The sequence below is a fragment of the Plecotus auritus genome (genome assembly GCF_963455305.1).
Source record: "Plecotus auritus genome assembly, chromosome: 5".
Lineage (NCBI taxonomy): Eukaryota > Metazoa > Chordata > Mammalia > Chiroptera > Vespertilionidae > Plecotus > Plecotus auritus.
Genome location: NC_137776.1, coordinates 158,166,132 through 158,183,504, shown reverse-complemented (window position 1 = coordinate 158,183,504; position 17,373 = coordinate 158,166,132). Strand labels below are relative to the sequence as shown.

The following is a 17,373-nucleotide window of genomic DNA, read 5'->3' as shown; positions in this document are numbered from 1 at the left end:
ACTTGGCATCCTGAGATGGGCTGACTGCTCCAATGGGTGGTATCCAGAATGAACTTGCTACTGTGCTGGCATACAGGGTCCTTGGACAGTGCAGTTAGATTTCTCTCTCCCTGAAGCCCAGGTCTTCTCTAGCCTCGGTCCTGACATCCTGGTCTCCTCTCCCTTCCCCAGAGGCCAAAGCTAAGGTCTCAGCATGTCCACATGCTTGAGCCTGCTTAGGTTATGACACTGGGGGAATTAGAGCAAAAATCAACCAGACCTGGGTTAAAGCTCTTGTCCCTTACTAGCTGTGTGGCCTTGGGCAAGTCACTTAACCTCTCTGAGCCCAAGTGGACTCATCCATTACATGAACATAACCACTTCCACCATGCTAGGCTGGCAAGAGGGTTCACTGAAGTAATGCAGGCAAAGCAAATCGTTCAGTGCCTGGGTCACAGTCAGTGTGCAATAAATGTTAGCTGTTTTATTGTAATTATTAGAAATATTAATAAATATTAACGATAATGATGAAGAGAATGAACAATTAGATCTTCAGGGAAGATGTGGTCAGGGGTGCGTGCAGAGACTCAGAATAGCAGAGCTAGAAAGGCCCTGGAAGTGCCCTGGTCCAGTGGGCTCTCCTGGTGCAGGACTCATGGTGCCATCCCAATGAGAAGGCACGCTGTCCTCGGGGACAGGGAACTCTCTCCTTCCTGCTCCCTGGTGTAGCCATAATGCTGACTGTAGGAAGGCCTTTCCCATAGTGATCTGAGCCTCCTTGAGATGTTTTACTAGTAAGCACATGTGGGCAGCCTTGGGTGCCTAGGATACAATGGCTTGGAAGCCAATTCTGAACTCTCAGGGCTTGGTTTGGGTTGGGGCAAGGCTGTCCACAGGGAGGCAGAGGTCAGGTGGGGGAGGTAACTGGGAGTTATCCGGGCCTGACAATTGGTGTTGGCCCCAATCACTGATACCAGAAGCTGCAGTGATCAGCCCTGGCTCTACTCACATGATAATTCCAAAGTGGTTCCCCAGGAGGTAAGAAGTGTCATCTCTCTGTTTGCAGTGCTCCCGTCTTTGGAGAAAGGACAAGACCAAAATGATGAAAAGCTACAGGGGAAAAAGATGAGAGGGTCAGTGGGAATATTCCTCCTGGGCGTGGCCTTGGTGTCAGCTCTGAACGACAGGTGTGGTGAGCAGAGCACTCAGAATGTGTATTCTGCTCAAACGCCAGAGGCACAGAGAGGCTGCACACCCCCTGGAGCTTCCAGAACGTTTTGTAATGAGCTTTCCTTTGGGTTGCCCTGAACAGACATGAGCTCAAATCTAGTCTCTCTCATATACTGGTTATGACACTTAACTTCTCTGAATCTCAGTTTCCTTCTCTGTAAAGAGGGAAAAATAACTGTCAGGTTGCAAATCCTCCCTTGTTTTCCCCCGTGTTGGATTCAGTCACTTTCTCACATATTTGAGGCCCTTTCTTCTCCCTTTCTACTAGAAACTTCTTAAGACTTGTCTACACTTGCTGACTCCATTTCTTTACCTCTCACTTGCTCTTCAACCTCCTAACCTGGCTTCTGCCCCCAGCACTCCATGGAAATAGCTTTGGCTAAAGTCACTAATTACCACCTTGTTGTTTCATACGATGTAAACTTGAAGCTCAACTCTGGCTTGACCTTCCAGCAGCATTCCTTCCACCTTCTCCTCCTAGAATCACTCTTCCCTAGTCTTCCATGCTCTCCTGGGTTTTCTCCACTACGTCTCAGTCTCCATTGTTAGATCATTCTTTATCCAACCATGAGATTTGGAATTCCTCCTAGTTCAGTCCAAGGACTACTCGTCTTATTACCCAATCCTCTCTTCCTCAGCAATCTCATCCATGTCCATGACCACCAATACACAGAAGACTCACAAACTTCATCTTTAGCCCAGACTTATCCTTGAGTTCCATAACTGTTCCAACTACACAGTTGGCATTATTTTTCTTTTTTTTTTTAATTTTATTTTATTGTTTAAAGTATTACATATAGTAGTACATATATCTCCTTTTTTTCCCCCAGTTGGCATTTCTTTTTGAAAGCTTCTTGAATTCAGTACATCTTATATGAAACTCGTGATTTTCCTCCCTGCCCTATTCCTTCATCCACCCCAAACCTGGATCTCTTCATATTTTCCTTAACTAGAAAATGGCACATACCACCATCCTCCCAGCTGTGCAAGTTAGAAACCGGATTCATCCTCAACATCTCCCTCTCCTTAACCTCTCTATCCAATCCATTACCAAGTCCTATTGCTTTTACTCCCAAATGTCTTGAGTTGACCACCATCATCTAGGATGAGGTAAAAATGCCTCTCACCTGGACCCCCACAACCATCTCCTAACCGGTCTTCCTGCCGCCTCTCTGGCCTGCCTCCAACATGATCCCAACATTGCAACCAGAGTGATCATTTCAAAACATAAATCTGATTACACACCCTCATGCTAGAAACACTTCAATTACTTCCCATTGTACTTAGAATAAAGACAAAACTCCTTTGCACAGAGCCCCACAGTGCTCCTCCTGGCCTGGCCCTGCCCACCTCCCTGGATAGCTCCACCTCAGTTCACTCCAGCCACACCAGCCCTCCTGGTTACTCACACTCTCCAATCCTCCCCCCAACACATACACACACAGAGAGCCTTTGCACGTGCCCTTTTTCCTTCTGCCTGAAATGCTCTCTCTTGCATCTCCCAACAGAACCCAGCTCCATCATTGCTTCCCTGAAAAGCCAGGATCTCCGACTCTGCACCCTTAAAAGCCTTCTTCTGCCTGTGTTTTTAGTGCGTAACGTAGGAGAGCAAGCCAAGAAATCTGCTGACCTCTTCAGGCCCCTTTGGGAGCTTGTGTATGGGAGCAGCCCCGTTCCTCTTCCATCCCCTCCTCAGCCCTCTCCTGCTTTACTTACTGATGGGATGAGGGAGAAATGGAGAAAGAGTTCCATGTCCACCAAGCCAGCACAGGTGCCATTTAACCGCCTTGTCCTGGAAAATGGCCAAAAAACACATTCATATCATCAGTCACTGCTGCGGGCATTGGCCCTTCGGTCCTGACCATCACTGTCGGGAGTTTGGCTTGCAGTCCACTAAGATCATCTGATCTTTTTAAATTTCGCTTTCTTAGAGTCAGTACTGCTCATCTGTGATATACCTTCCCTAAGTGGATTAACCTTCTTCCCGATTTCTTTCTCCACCCTAATCATCTACCCAACCGCCCTGCTAACTGGGCCTAACTCCTTCCTTTCTTGATGACACAGTCAGGGACAGATTCAGGTCCTGTGGGGCCCAAAGCGTATATCATTTGGACATCCTTTTCAAATGAAACTACAAAATACCTTACTTTCTCCACATTTTAAGGAAAACGTATCACCATGTAAACACTGAACTAAGGTGCCCCCACCCTCCAGCAGCCCTGGAAGGGTCCTGAGGAGCCCTGAGACTTAAGTTTCCGTCACTTCACAGGAAACCAGCCTTTGGACACAGTTTTCCATAAACAGAGGTCACGAAGCGTCAGCTCGCTTCTGATCCGCAGCTGGGCCCTCGGGGCAGGACTGCGGTTATCTGGACTACAGAGTGTGGACTCTGTCCGCTCCAGGCTTCAGTCTGCAGGCCAGGGCTGCTGGGGTCTCACGTCTGAAACGTGAGAGACAGTTTTGTGACTTCTCTTCAAAGGGACCTCCTTTCTGGGGCTCTCACCACACTTGCTCGTGCCGCTCGGACTTCCACCGCACCAGCTCTGCATGCTCCCACACCTCCAGATCTCTGCCCACTCTGTTCCCTAGCCCAGCAGCATCCATCCAGCCGTCTCCTGTGCTTTCTTCCCTGGCCAGCTCCTACTTTTCCCTCAGAAGTCTCAGGGGAGAGCACTCCGCTGGGGAGCCCTTGAGCATGACACATTGCCCCACAATTCTTTAAAATTCTAGTGCTCCCCAGTTTTGTCAAACGATGAGTCTGAAACATCCTAGAAGTGGAGGGGGCCCGGGAGAGCTTAAGCTGTCAGCAAACTGATAGAACTGTAAAGCGCAGACTCTGGCTTACAGGAAGGTCAACTGAGCACATACATCAGTCTCCCCTTCCCATACAAAACCATCAGATGTGACTTTTTAAAAAGAAAGAAAATATGGCCATATTTGAAAGCAAGAAGAAAATCTATCAGAAAATCTTGCAGACTCTGAACAGTGGAAAGAGATTGGGACCAGATAAAGAGAAAAAGCATCAGCCGACACGGTCCAGGCTGTAGGCCGGTCGAGAAGTGCAGGAGGCTGAAGCAGGATGGGGCTGCCCACTGACCACAGAATGATGACCTGGGATTTCTCGGGTGCCCAAGTGTCCTCCCACCCCGGCTGACCAACGGGGCAGTGGTGTTTAGATCTCCGGGAGTGGTACATATGATCACTCAGAGAGAGGCAGTGCCCAGATCACAGGTGGCACCTGGGAGGGACCAGGAGCTCCAGCTTCCAGAGGGCCAGCTCCTGAGGCACCCCATCTAGGGGTATAGCCCACCCCCCTGCACTAAAAGAGGTCTTGGTACCTGCAGCGGCTGCCACCCCTCCCAAAGCTAACATCCCAGGGGAAAGCTCCATCACAAAGATGAGCGCCCAACCAAGAACCACCAAGCATCTAAGGGAAGATTACACCACAGAAGGAAGCCAGAAATTCAACAGACAGAGGAACTTACTCCTGAGGAATTGAAGTCAATGCAGAATAGAGGAAATTCTCTATACAAAGGCTTAATCAAGGAGGAAGGAGAGGGATACAAAAAGCAACAGCAGGCAAAGAAATTAGCAAAACTTACGGTTGATACCGAGCACAGAATTTTAAATATACATTTATATATAATAAACTTATCTTATAAATTTACATTTATATAAATTATATTAAAATATAAGTATTTATATATTTACATTTATATTATAATGTAAGTCAACTTATAAATGTGAATTTATTATATAAATAAATTTATATATGTATATATAGACCATTTTTAGAAACACAAGTACTCAAAAGACCCTCTCTGAAACAAATATTGGAGGAAACTTTCAAGCAATAAGAAAAATAAATCTAAACGGAGGATTTAAAAGCAACCATGGCCCAGCCTGTGTGGCGCAGTGGTTGAGTGTCAACTTATGAACCAAGAGGTCCCTGGTTTGATTCCTGGTCAGGTGAGTTCAAGGAAGGTGGATAGTGCAGCCCTGTAAATAAGGGGTCCACAGCCACGGAGGCTGGTGCCACCAGCCACGCTTCCGTTCCAGCAGCCACTTCGGTGAACACATGAAGCATGCACCCGAGTCAACCCAATTCAGAAAGCCACAGAGACCACTGTCTTGGTCTCTGAGACCCTGGGGCTTCCTTGTGGGTCTGGGGCTGATGGGGCACGTCTGGTGAGGGGTGGATAACACCTGCTGGGCAGCAGCAAACCAGCACCCCCAAATGCAGAAGGACCACTTGCAAGTGGTGATGCCTTGGAAATGTGTTTATGATATGCTGTTAAATGGAGAGAATTATAAAACTGTAGGATCCCAGGTTGTGAAGTGGTGGAACTAGTAGAGGTCATTTTACTTTCTTTTTCCCTGAAAACCGCCTCAGTGTTCAGTGAGTACTGATCCTCATTCTCTATCCCTGCCTGCTTTTGAATAGCTCTGACCAAAGAAAGGAGACTCTCACCAGCTGTGTTTCTAACTCCTCAGACCCCAGACTGTTTGCTCCTCTGTCTCTTGGAGGTCTCAGCCATCCTCCAGGCTGAGCACCCCACCCCAAGCCTCAATCAAGTGCATATTGTGGGCAGCCAGCCTGGCATCGCTGGCCTCCTGCTAGGTGTGGGGTGTCAGGAGCTCCCCTACCCTGTACTCCTGACCACACAGTGGACTGAAGTCCTTCGCCTGGTTAACCAGTAGCCAGAGCTGCTGCCCACGCCTGGCACCGTGACCAGTCTTCCACTTCCATGCTGCTAGCAGGGTGGCTCAAAGCATGGCACCCTTGCCCAGGATGGTCCCACTGCCCTCCCAGTCGCCGGCCTCCTCTGAGGCCTCATGAAAAGAGGCCTAGCCAGGAAAACCAGCGGAGTTTACCCCAGCCCTGGTGCTAAGTGCCGTGGCTCCTAGAGTCAAGGGGCTCATGGGTCTCAATCTAGTCAGTTGTTAATTGCGAAGCTGGACCTCTTGGGACTTAGCCCACTGTTTAGGAATGTCTTTTTATGGGTCTGTGTCCCCAGTGGATGGGGAGCTTCTCGGGGGCATTCATCTCCACGGGCCCAGCTCCTAGCCTGACATGTGGCACTAGCAGGTGCTCAATGATATTCCCTAAATGGATGGATGGAGAGCTAACGTTTCTCCAGGGCCTTCTGTGCACCAAGTGTATCCTTTAAGGCAGGCGTCCTCAAACTACGGCCCGCAGGCCACATGTGGCCCGCCGAGGACATTTATCCGGCCCACCAGGTGCCGCTGCCTGTCCTGCTTAGCAGCCGACTCGTCCCGGGCCCACAGTGCGCATAGGAATTTGTTCATAGTTGTTTTTTTTTAAACTATAGTCCGGCCCTCCAATGGTCTGAGGGACAGTGAACTGGCCCGCTGTTTAAAAAGTTTGAGGACCCCTGCTTTAAGGGTTATCCTTTTATTATTAACTAACTTCACCCTCACAGCAGCCCTGAGAGAGAGGTACTGTTATCATCCCCTTCCACAGGTGAGGAAACTGAGGTATCAAAAGATCAGGAAACTTGTCCAAGCTTACCCAGCTGGTGAGCTGGGGAGCCAGGACTTAAACTCTGGCAATGTGGATGATCACGTAATTCCCAACTGTCACATTCTATGTCTCGTCAACCTAATTTTCTGTTCCTATGGCCAGGGCAGTCTGAGCTCTCCTGTGACAAATATGTGAGAATCACAGGGACTTGTGAAGATTTAAGGGTAAATGTGTGACAGGGCATTTGTGCACAGCACAGTAATTCCACGGGGGGCGGGGGAGTAAACTTCTTTTTGTGAGTGAAATCCATGGTGAAATGACAAGCTGTCTGGAGGAGGGGGAGCAGGTGGCAGTACCAACAAAATAAGACTGCCGTGCGTTGACAATTGTTGGAGCTGGGTGATGGGAGTATGGGTGTTCTTTACACTAGTCTCTCTTCTTATGTATAAGCTTGCACACTTTCCTAAAAAGAAGTTTATGTTTCTTAAATAAAATAAAGTCTATGACTATCATACAACCCATATAGGCGGCCTGCCACCGTGCTGACAGTGTCGTTGGCCCACCCCCCTCTCTCGTCCCCCTCCATCGCCCTCAGGCCTGCCTCTGACAGCCTCCCCAGAGAGTCCCTGCATCTCTTGTCTACCTTGCTCTCTAATTGCCTGTTGGTTTGTCTCGTCTGTCACGTCCTGTGACTCTGAGAATCAGGGAAAAGTTCTACAGTGAAAGGCACACTTCCATTTTCTTCCAGAGACTCTCTTCTCTGTGTGTCCAAATCTCTGTTTTCTCCTTTGCCTGAACCACTTGCATTCATTTTGACCTTGCTGTGCAGCGAGGAAAGGTCAGCTCTGGGTCAGTACCCTCCTTCAGAGGGCGTGTCTCGGGGTGTTTCTATGCTTGTGTGAGTCCTCAGGTGGGCCTGGAGGGAAAAGCCTGGGATTTGGAGACAGACACCTTGAGATCTTGGGTGAACCATTTCTCCTCCTGAAGCCTTGGTTGCTGCATCTGTAGAATGGGAGTGATGCCATCACTGCCCGAGGTCATCAGAGAATGAGTAGGAATGGTGCTTTGTTAACTGAAATGCATGCTGGTTCTCGGGCCTGCTCTCACCTTCCCTACAACTACCTCCCACACACACTGTTTCACAAGGTGGCAGTGGGGACTCCAAGCAGCAGCCTGGCCCCCAGCAGCCTCTGGGGTGCCCTCCTGGGGTGCCACTGGCATTATCAAGAGACACAGGAGCTACTTACTGTACCAAGGAGCTGGATACCCTGGCTGGGTGCCCTGGCTCCACCAGACCTTAGAGACCATCTCAGAGAAACAGAACCAGCTTGGCCAGGTCGGCAACAGAGCTCTCCACGGGGGCCCAGCTGTGGGACCTTCCTTGAGCCAAGCTACAGGGACGGCGGGAAAGCTGACACAGCATCCTCATTCTCCAGGCCTCTCTGGATCCTCAGAGCAACGTCAGAGAGAGGCTGTCATGGCCCACAGTGGGGCTCACACACAGGCACTAACTTAAGCCATGAGGATTAGAGATTAGGTATCAATTGGCCTTTCATGTCTGGCCTGTCTTTATTCCATTTTCTCCCAGGACCTCCCTGTTTCCTCCTCTGTGCCCAGATCTCTGTTTATTCTCCTGTGCCTTGACCTTGCACATTCATTCTGAGCTTATGGTACAGCTTGGAAAGGTTGGCTCCAGGGGGGCACCATCCTGTAGAGGGTGTGTTTCAGGTGCTTTCACACATGTCTGAAAAGTTTGGGAAGAGCGACATGAAAGAAAAAGGTGACTGAAGAAGACAGAAGCCCACTTTTCTACTCCCTACCATGCTTACCTGTCTAATGAAGCAACATTTGTTTTCATTTCTTTTCACTTAATAAAATAATAACTGTCACATATTGAAGGTTTGACACATGCTGGACATTGAACTAAGGCCTTTATGGTTATTATCTCACTTAATCCTTTCACAGCTTAGGCAGTGTGGACAATTATTCCCACTTCATGGATGAGAAAACTGAGGCTTAGAGAGAAAGAAGTAAATGCCCAAAGTCACTCAGCTAGAAAGCAGCAGAGCTATAATTTGAACCCTTGTTATATTTTCTGCACAGGAAACATTTTCACACACAAAATTACATTAAGACATTGAACAGGGTTCTGTGTCTGTAGTCCTTGGAGAAGACAGTGACTCCCTATCTTCACTGGGCAGACAAATCTGAACCACATGCTCAGGCCTGAGCCACCCTGTGAGAAGGGCCCTGGCCAGCTAGCCCATGCCCAGGGGGATGACCGTGATGGAGAGAAGGTCCTGAGAGGGATGCGTGGGGAGTATGGTGCTGACTTCAAATAAATGTCAGGGGCTCAAGGCCACAATGGCACCTCAGGTGGGCCAAGTTCTTTGGGTCCAGCCCACACTTTTCTGAGTCCAGACCATGAAGCCAGTTGACTGCCTCCTGGTCATCTCCTTTTGGATGTCCCACGGGCACTCCAGTCCAACATGTCCCAACTGGACACCTCTCCAACCTGCTCCTCCTCTGGGGGCCCTCACCTCAGGAATGGCACCATCATCCACCCTTTAGTCTAAGCCAGTGGCCGACAAACTCATTAGTCAACAGAGCCAAATATCAACAGTACAACGATTGAAATTTCTTTTGAGAGCCCAATTTTTTAAACTTAAACTTCTTCTAACACCACTTCTTCAAAATAGACTCGCCCAGGCCGTGGTATTTTGTGGAAGAGCCACACTCAAGGGGCCAAAGAGCTGCATGTGGCTCGCGAGCCACCGTTTGCCGACCACGGGTCTAAGCCAAAGACTCAGAGTCATGCTCAACTCCTTCCTCTCCAAGTCACTCCTGTTCAAGCCCAGTCAGTTCAACCTCTCCAATCACTACCAAATTCAATTGGCCTTTCGATACATCTCGATCCCTACAGCCCCCTGCTTAGTCCAGGCCACATCATCTTCTCCTGGACTTGGCAGTAGCCTCCTGCCAGGTCTCCTACCTCCAGCATTGCCCCTCTCCAACCCATTCCCCACCCTCTGACCAACTTCCTAAGAGTCCATATTCTACCACATCCCTCCCCTGGTCCCTCTAAGCCCAAGGAACCCAGCTGGAGAGGGAAGACAAAGAGACCAATTCCCTTGGGCTTTCTAGTTCTTGCCCCCACCCACCCAGCTGACTCCCTGCTCTCGGTCCCCCTGTCCTTCAAGCCGATCTCTGGTCTGTTTCCCGTCACGTGCACTTTTCCATGCACTGCTCTCCCTCCCTCCTGCCTGTGCCTGGGACCCCAGGGATCTCCTTCTCCAAGTGACTCTCATGATGCCTGTCTGTGTTCTCATGACTCCTTTTCTCCGTTTGCCTTCCCCAGCATCCCCTGACAATCTAAACTGATACACTATAACCCCAGAGAGCGAAGGTTCTAATTTGTGTATATCTGGAGTAGTCTTTTCCGTTCTTAGATCTCAGACATTTGCGTGGTTGAATGAAAACTCTTCATTCCTGACATCTGGGCAGGACTTTACAACTCTCAAAGTCCTGTCACATTCTGTTCTCACTGATCTCCACAAAGCTCTGGGCTAAGAAGGATGGGTGTTATTACTCCTGATAAATTTAGATTTGCCAGAAACTGCAGAGCCAGGATTCAAACCCGCGTCCTCAAACACCACACCTGGACTCTTCCCACTCCACTCTGTGGCTCCTAAAGAAAGATGAATGCAATCTGTTCACTTACCCAAGAACCCTATCCACGATTCCTTCCTCTGTGCCAGCCTGCTTACAAAGTAGCGAAACCAGGCCTTTCTCCCGATTTCCCTGAGTCACCAACATCAGAGGAGGAAGCTACCAGGACACACGGTTGTCCAGCATGACCTGACACCTTGTCTCGGAGCTCACCTCTCCGCTGTGGAAATCATCTCGGTGGGAGAGCGCCACCCGTAGCCCCAGTGAGCGATGTGCTTCTCAGGTAAGTCCTTTGAGCTTCTCCAGACTCTTGGTTCTGACCGCTTCTGACAGTCCGGCGTTCCACCCAGTCCTCTTCACAGCACCCAAAAACTCACGGAAAAGGCAAACATCCAGTCAAACATTTACCAGAGAAATCGAAGCAAGCGGGTGGCCTTCTTCCTTGTTTCAGAACACTGCTGGCTATTCTGCTCTTCCTCCCCTTCTCACACTGAGTCAACGGGAACCTCCCTCCTACTTCCTCTCTCCTGGGCCCAGGTTGTCTCTTGTAGGCCCCTGCCATAAGCACTGGCCCTCTGAGCTATCAGAGCGTTGCCCAGCTGAGGCCTCTAGCTGGCTGTAAAAATTATTACCAGCAATCAAGCAGACTGTGCCTCAAGCCATAAACTAGGAAACTGGAATCACTCACTGATTTTAAGATTCTCCTTGGAAACAAGGCTGCCCATTTGCTGGGAGAAAGGGTTGGAGACAACTTAAAAATGGAACCCACAGATGCGGTGGAGAATGTGATAAGATTTCTAAGTTACCATAATTGCCCATGGGTTCTAAATGCCCACCCTGTTTCCAAATGATCTTCTGGGACCAAATGGCAACTAGACTCCAGGTATTCACTGTATTCATCAGCTCCTAAGCCAGTCAATGGCCCCACCACACTTTTATCACCCATTAGTTGTCTGTGGCTCCTCCCCTCCTCCATTCATTATGCCTCTTGATGGTTCTTATCCATCCATTTGTGCCAGAGGGTTCAGGACATGGGTATGTCTTGTTCACTTCCTCTTTTTCCTTCTGCCATTATGGAGTTGGCATTCAGAATGGTGGAGCCACAACCTGGAAGGAGCCTGGGTCCCTGAATCAACACTGAAGGAGAATGGGAATAGCTGTTTTAGATTTTACATGAATAAGCAATAAAATTCTATGTTAGAACCATTATTCACTTTGGAGTTGGCTATAGCACATAGTTCTTACCCTAATCAATACACTGTATTTTCCATTCACACTGCTTCAGCCCCAGATCCAGCCCTCTGCACCTCCTGTCTAGTCTATGGTAAGAGCTCTCTAATGGCTTTGCAGCTTCTAGGCTCTAGGCTCAGTGCATACATACACCTCCATGCAGCACAACTCAGAGCACTCACACCCCTGCCAGCCATCGTCCCATACTCTGCACTCCCTACTCGAGCACTCCAATCCAAGCTGCCGGGGTTCTTTTCCCAGCCTTACAAAGGGTTCAGCATTCTGGAGAAAGGGGCTGTGTGTAGATGATTAAAGAGTCTGGAGACTAAAGATAACTTTGAAATGCATTGGGGGGTCAGAGGATCTTTAGCTGAAGGAGCTAAAGACTCTTACCTTGACCAAGGACCCATGCTTTTATTCAACACAATTTTTCCTAAGGCAAGGTGGAGATAATACACTTCAAAGGGTAAGGTTTCAAAGGGTTTACAGAGATTGTCAGTTTGGGGAATAGCCTGCAGCTGTTCAAGTGTTTGGCCAACAGGAGGCAATAAAATGCCCTGAGCTGTCTGGCAGCAAACTATTATCCTATTCAGGTTTGGGGGAAGTGCTGTTTAGCCATTCCAACAGGTAAACTATGTATGTGGCTCACCCTTGTTGAGCCGCCCAAGCTTCACCAACCTTTTGGTGAAACTCTTGTAATTATTACATGCTGGAATTGGTTCCCGGCACCAAGCCTTCCAAGAAGTTGTTTTAACCCTTTTCCAGCCTAATCTCTACTGGTTTCCTGCACACGTCTACAGGTTTCAGTTGCTTATTCATCCTTAAACATAGCCTTTCGTACTCTGGATCTTCAGGGAGCAAGGAACAGCGATCCACTCAAATTGCCCTGAGTTAAAGGGGCTTCCTATTACTCCCCGGCAAGGGTTGGGATCCAACCTGGAAAGGTGTTGGAAACTGAAGCTGTTTTTTGGGAATGGCTCCTCCCCTCTCATGGCCAATGGGTTTCTCTTTCTCTCATATCTCTCCCTCTTGGCATTTTGGCTTCAATCTATTCTCTTTGTGGTTCAGTCCCTTTGCTCCCTTATGATTTCCATTCTCTCATGGTTTCAACTCAGCACTGTCCTGACTCCAGCTCACATCATCCTTTCAACTTCTACCCCGAAAATTCACTGGCTCCTTTCCAGGTCTAACTACTGGGAGAAAAGATCTACCCCAGTTTATCTTTTCCCCCAGGTAGGACACAGGCTAGTCTATGCTCTTCTGTCTTTGGCTCAATCACACACCCCTTATATTAGTTTTCCTAGGGTTGTCATGACAAAATGCCACACACTGGGTGGCTTAAAAACAGACATTCATTATTTCACGGTTCTGGAAGTCCAAAACCAAGGTGTCAGCAGGTTTGATTGCTACTAAGACCTCTTTCCTTGGCTTGCAGAAGGCTGCCTTCTCACTGTGTCCACACATAGCCTGTCCTCTGTGCAGGTGCACCCCTGCTGTCTCTGTCTGTCCTAATCTTCTCTTCTTATGATGCCACCGGTCAGGTTGGATTAGGGCCTACCCTAATGGCCTCATTTTAACTCAAATTACCGTTTTAAAGATCCTATCTCCAAATATAGTCCCGTTCTAAGGTACTGGGGTTAGGGCTTAAATATATGAATTTGGGGGGAGGTAGACACTACCCAATCCATAACACCCCTGGTCTAAGCAGCTCGGTGGAGTGGGAGAGAGTCATGGAGGCAGTGAGCAGGCATCATCACTGACAAATTCAGGCCATTGGTGTTTGCCCACCTTGATCCCTTCACTCCCACCAAGAACACGCTCTCCTCCTCTGCTCCCCACCATCGTCTTTGTTCATTAAGTCCTACCTCAAGCGTCGTATCTGACATGAAGTGTCTCGTGATCATCAGGTATAATCTCATTTCCCCTGGCTTGGTCTACATCTCTTTTACAGCATGTATTTAGGCCTTCTTCATTTGTTCATTTAACACATATTTATGGTGAAGTAGTCTGGTACAGTGGTTCAGAGTGTGGACCTTGGGGCCAACTCCACCATTTACTAGCTGTGTAGCTCTGGGCAAGGTACATGGTTAAGCTCTCTGATCCTCAGTTTTACCTGAGATAAGGTACACCTGCTTGATGGACATGTGAAGTTGAAGGTACCTAATACACATAAAACGCTCAGGAGGGGGCCTCACGCGCAGTAAGTGCTCAGTGACATTAGCTGTTACTGAGCGCCTGTTCTCTGCCAGTTACTGACTGCATGTGACCACACAGTCACATCACAGCTCAGGTGTCCAGGTCTCAGCTCCCCTGCTAGTTCACAGCAGCTAAGAAGCCACAACTCGATCTGATTCAGCATGATGTCTCTGGGATACAGGGGAGGCCCCATAAGTGCTGGTTCTCAAAATTGAAAATAATGGAAGAAAAATGAAAAAGACAGAAATATAAAGATCGAGCACAACATAACTCTCTTCCTCGATGCCTAGAAACAAAGAAACACTGCAAATGTGTTTTCTCTGGAACCAGGCCCTCTCTCTGCCTGGAAGAAGCAGTTCTTGGTGCATCCATGCCACGTCGTTCAGGGAAAAGACTTGCCAAGTGCTGCTTCTTCCCGGTGCACGGAGATGCTCTGTCTTTGGGGAGTGCCCACCTGCCAGATGCTTCCTGGCTCCACTGCTCAGGCTTCAAATGGACCTTCTAAACTCTTACCATGTTAGTTTTTCTCACAATTCCTCTCTTCACACCATTAAGGAAGAGTCATTTTGAACTGCCACGGACCACCCTGGGGAGGTTGGGAAGGGAGCCACCTTAAAGGGGGAGAAACACTAAGACACTGGTTATGAAGTGTTTAAGTTCAGGAAAATTCCATCCATAGTAGTAAGGACCCATTTCTAAGGGGTGACCATGCTGCAGACATGACCCCTTCTGAACCTGAAGTCACACCTGTGTAATAGATTTCATTTTCCCTCTCCCATACTTTCTCAGTTTAGTGTTGAATCAAAACGTAGAACTTACATGGATCCGGAAAATATGTCAACATTTGATTTGTCTCTACCATTCCAACCTATGCAAGCGATTTTGAATATTGCCTCTCCTATCCGAAGTGCATTGATTCCTTTTTAAGGCTTTGGGGCATTTGAACACTTTTGTGGAATTCATCCAGGTTATTGATAAAAAAAAAACACAAACAAACAAAAAAAAAAACTGAATAGAACAGAGCCCTAGAGCACTCCACTAGAGACCTCTTTCCAGGAGCCAGGTAATGATGCTGCAGGCAGTCGGCAAAGAGTGCAGAAAGAGATGACTGAGTATACCCGAACCCGGGTTAGGAAGGGTTACTGTGTTTAGCCCTGTGTTCAGCAGGGTTCAGAGTTCCGGTGACATGACAGAAGGAAATTCAGCAGTTCGTCACAAAGACTATGCTTGTCTCTCAAGTGTTGGGAGCTTATCACAGGACAGCCTCTATCTATTTTGTAGACCTATGGCTTAATTATTAAGCTCAGAAACAAAGTAACCAAGATATATGGAAGACCTAGTGCAATTTCTTTGCTAGTGATATTGATAGCTTTCTGGGGTGGGTATGACCTTTGACTAAGAACATTTTTCCCCACAATGAAACTAACCTATATTCCTATCCTGTCTCTTCTCTGTCACAAACAGGGCTGGCTCCTCCTGCTGGCAGAATGAAGACAAATTCCTTAGCTGGGCATTCAGTGACCTTTGTGACGGGACCTCAATTTATTGTCCTAGACTATACTCAACTCTGGATAAGTCCACAAGAAAGCTGGACTGACCTCTCAGGTGCCATCCTCCTCTCCTGCCCTCTCTCGTGTCACAAACATTTACGAAGCACCCATGTGCCAAGAAGTATGCTAGTCCCTGAGGATAGACACACATCTTGTGCCCTCTTTCCAGGTTGGCCAAGATCCTGGCTTAAGCACAGTATCCTCCCTAGGGAGGGTTTTGGTGCTTTTCAGATGGAATACAGAGAAGGAGGGATGAGATTACTGCACCAGAAGGCAGGCTGGATGCCCGGCTGAGGTGCTGCTGCACAGGAACAGACAGGAGCAGCAGATGAGACTCTGCAGAGGCCATTTCTAGAGCCCCAGGAAGGGGACCCCTTTAAAATGAAGGCCAACCAAACTGAAACTGGGGTGACTATCTGTATGCATTTCTCTTCTCTCCTCTGGACCGAGAGCGCCTTATCCCAGCACTTTGGCTCATTTGTATTATTAGAAAACATTTATCAAACTAATACATTAGGAATGTCATTTCTGATCTGTAATCCCTGGCTTGTCCACAAGATGGCGATTGGCATGGGTGGCACAACAAACCTTGCATTTTGGTGGAAGCCCTAGGAAAAGATGCTGAAGGGAAGAATGGAGAAGCAGGAAAGACTTCTGCAGACTTACCATCCTCTGCCCCACCCCTGGTGGGAACATACGATCCCCTCCCCATCCACATTTAAAGTATCTGCCTGTCAGACAGTAATGCTACCAGCACCACGCCTGGATTCCACCATACCCAGCAGGCCAGGCAAGGCCGGTGATCTGGTCCTCTCCAGCCTCACCTCCTGCCTCCTGAGCTTCCACACCCCCACACAGCTCTGCAGCTGGCCTGAGCTTTCTCCTTGCTCCCCACTGTACCATGTTCTCTCTGGTCTTCCTGCCTTCGGACACACTGTTCCCTCTCTCTGCCCTCCTTCCAGACAACTCCTCCTGTCTCCCAAGACTCAGTTTAGGAAGCACTTTTTCCAGAAAGCCTCCTTAACCCTTGCCAGACAATAGACAGGCCTAAACTTCCTTCCCCGCTGATAATCCATCCTCACTTTTTCTCATAATTCTATGGGCCCACAAGTGTTGCCCACAGTGTTAACTGGCTCTCTGGGAACCAGAGTTCACTGGGCTATAGGCTTTTGGGCAGTTTCCAAAAGGAAATGGATGCCAATCATCTTCAAAGCTTTGGAATGTTTTCTCCACCCAGGCTCAGGGTTGGATAACTGCAGTTTTTGTGCAATTAAACGCTGTGCAAAGTTTAAAAGCCCGAACCTAATCCCAAATATATCACCATATCTCATTATAACCCAAATCACTCCTGACCATGAGATGCACCACGACTTTATGTAATATTAAGGGGGGAAAGCTAATTAAACAATGCTCCACTAATTGTACAAGAGGCCTGATTTCAAGTGGGGAAACTGTGGGAAATACCATGGGGGGGGGGGGGGGGGGAAACCAAGCACATAATAATGTACAGGGCATGCTGCTGTGTGTGTGTGTGTGTTTAAAGAGAGGGGGCTATGTGATGACACTTTTATAGGCATACAAAATTCCCGGAAAGACACACCAACAACCTGATAACCAGTGCCCTGTTGAAGCTGGTCTGGGGCATTGGGTGGAAGGGAATCCCCCTTGACATCATTACATCCATTTGTAAACTTTGACATTTTAAACCATGTATTCCTTTTTAAAAATAAAACTTTGAAAAATACAAAATGCAAAATAAAATGGCGCATCCTTCTGAGAGGATTAAGAAGCAGAATATTTGGAGCCGGCCTTGGATCTGGAAACCGTATATAGTATATAATACAGACTACATAGGGACTTCGGGCAAGTTCCTGCCCCGACTGCGCCCCAGTATCTCCAGGAGCCCTTGGGTGTCAGACTGCAGAGAGGCCAGGAGCCCACCGCGCTGTACCTGTCCCAGGCCAGGAGGCCGGCTGCGGCGCCCCGCGGTGCGGGCCCGGCCAATCAGCAGCCGCGGGGCGGGCGAAGTGGCGG

At 48.5% G+C, this 17,373-nt stretch overlaps 1 protein-coding gene across 1 annotated transcript in view; it reads right to left on the bottom strand.

Moving 5' to 3' along the window:
- Positions 1-10,755, bottom strand: part of LOC308249441 (stimulated by retinoic acid gene 6 protein-like) — a gene marked incomplete at its 5' end in the record, with an annotated part of 34,926 nt that extends 24,171 nt beyond the window's left edge. The window contains 5 exon segments of the mRNA XM_080670933.1: positions 989-1,089; positions 2,926-3,001; positions 10,577-10,650; positions 10,652-10,737; positions 10,740-10,755. Coding sequence (XP_080527059.1) covers positions 989-1,089; positions 2,926-3,001; positions 10,577-10,650; positions 10,652-10,737; positions 10,740-10,755 — 353 coding nt within the window.
- Positions 10,756-17,373: the final 6,618 nt, after the last annotated feature.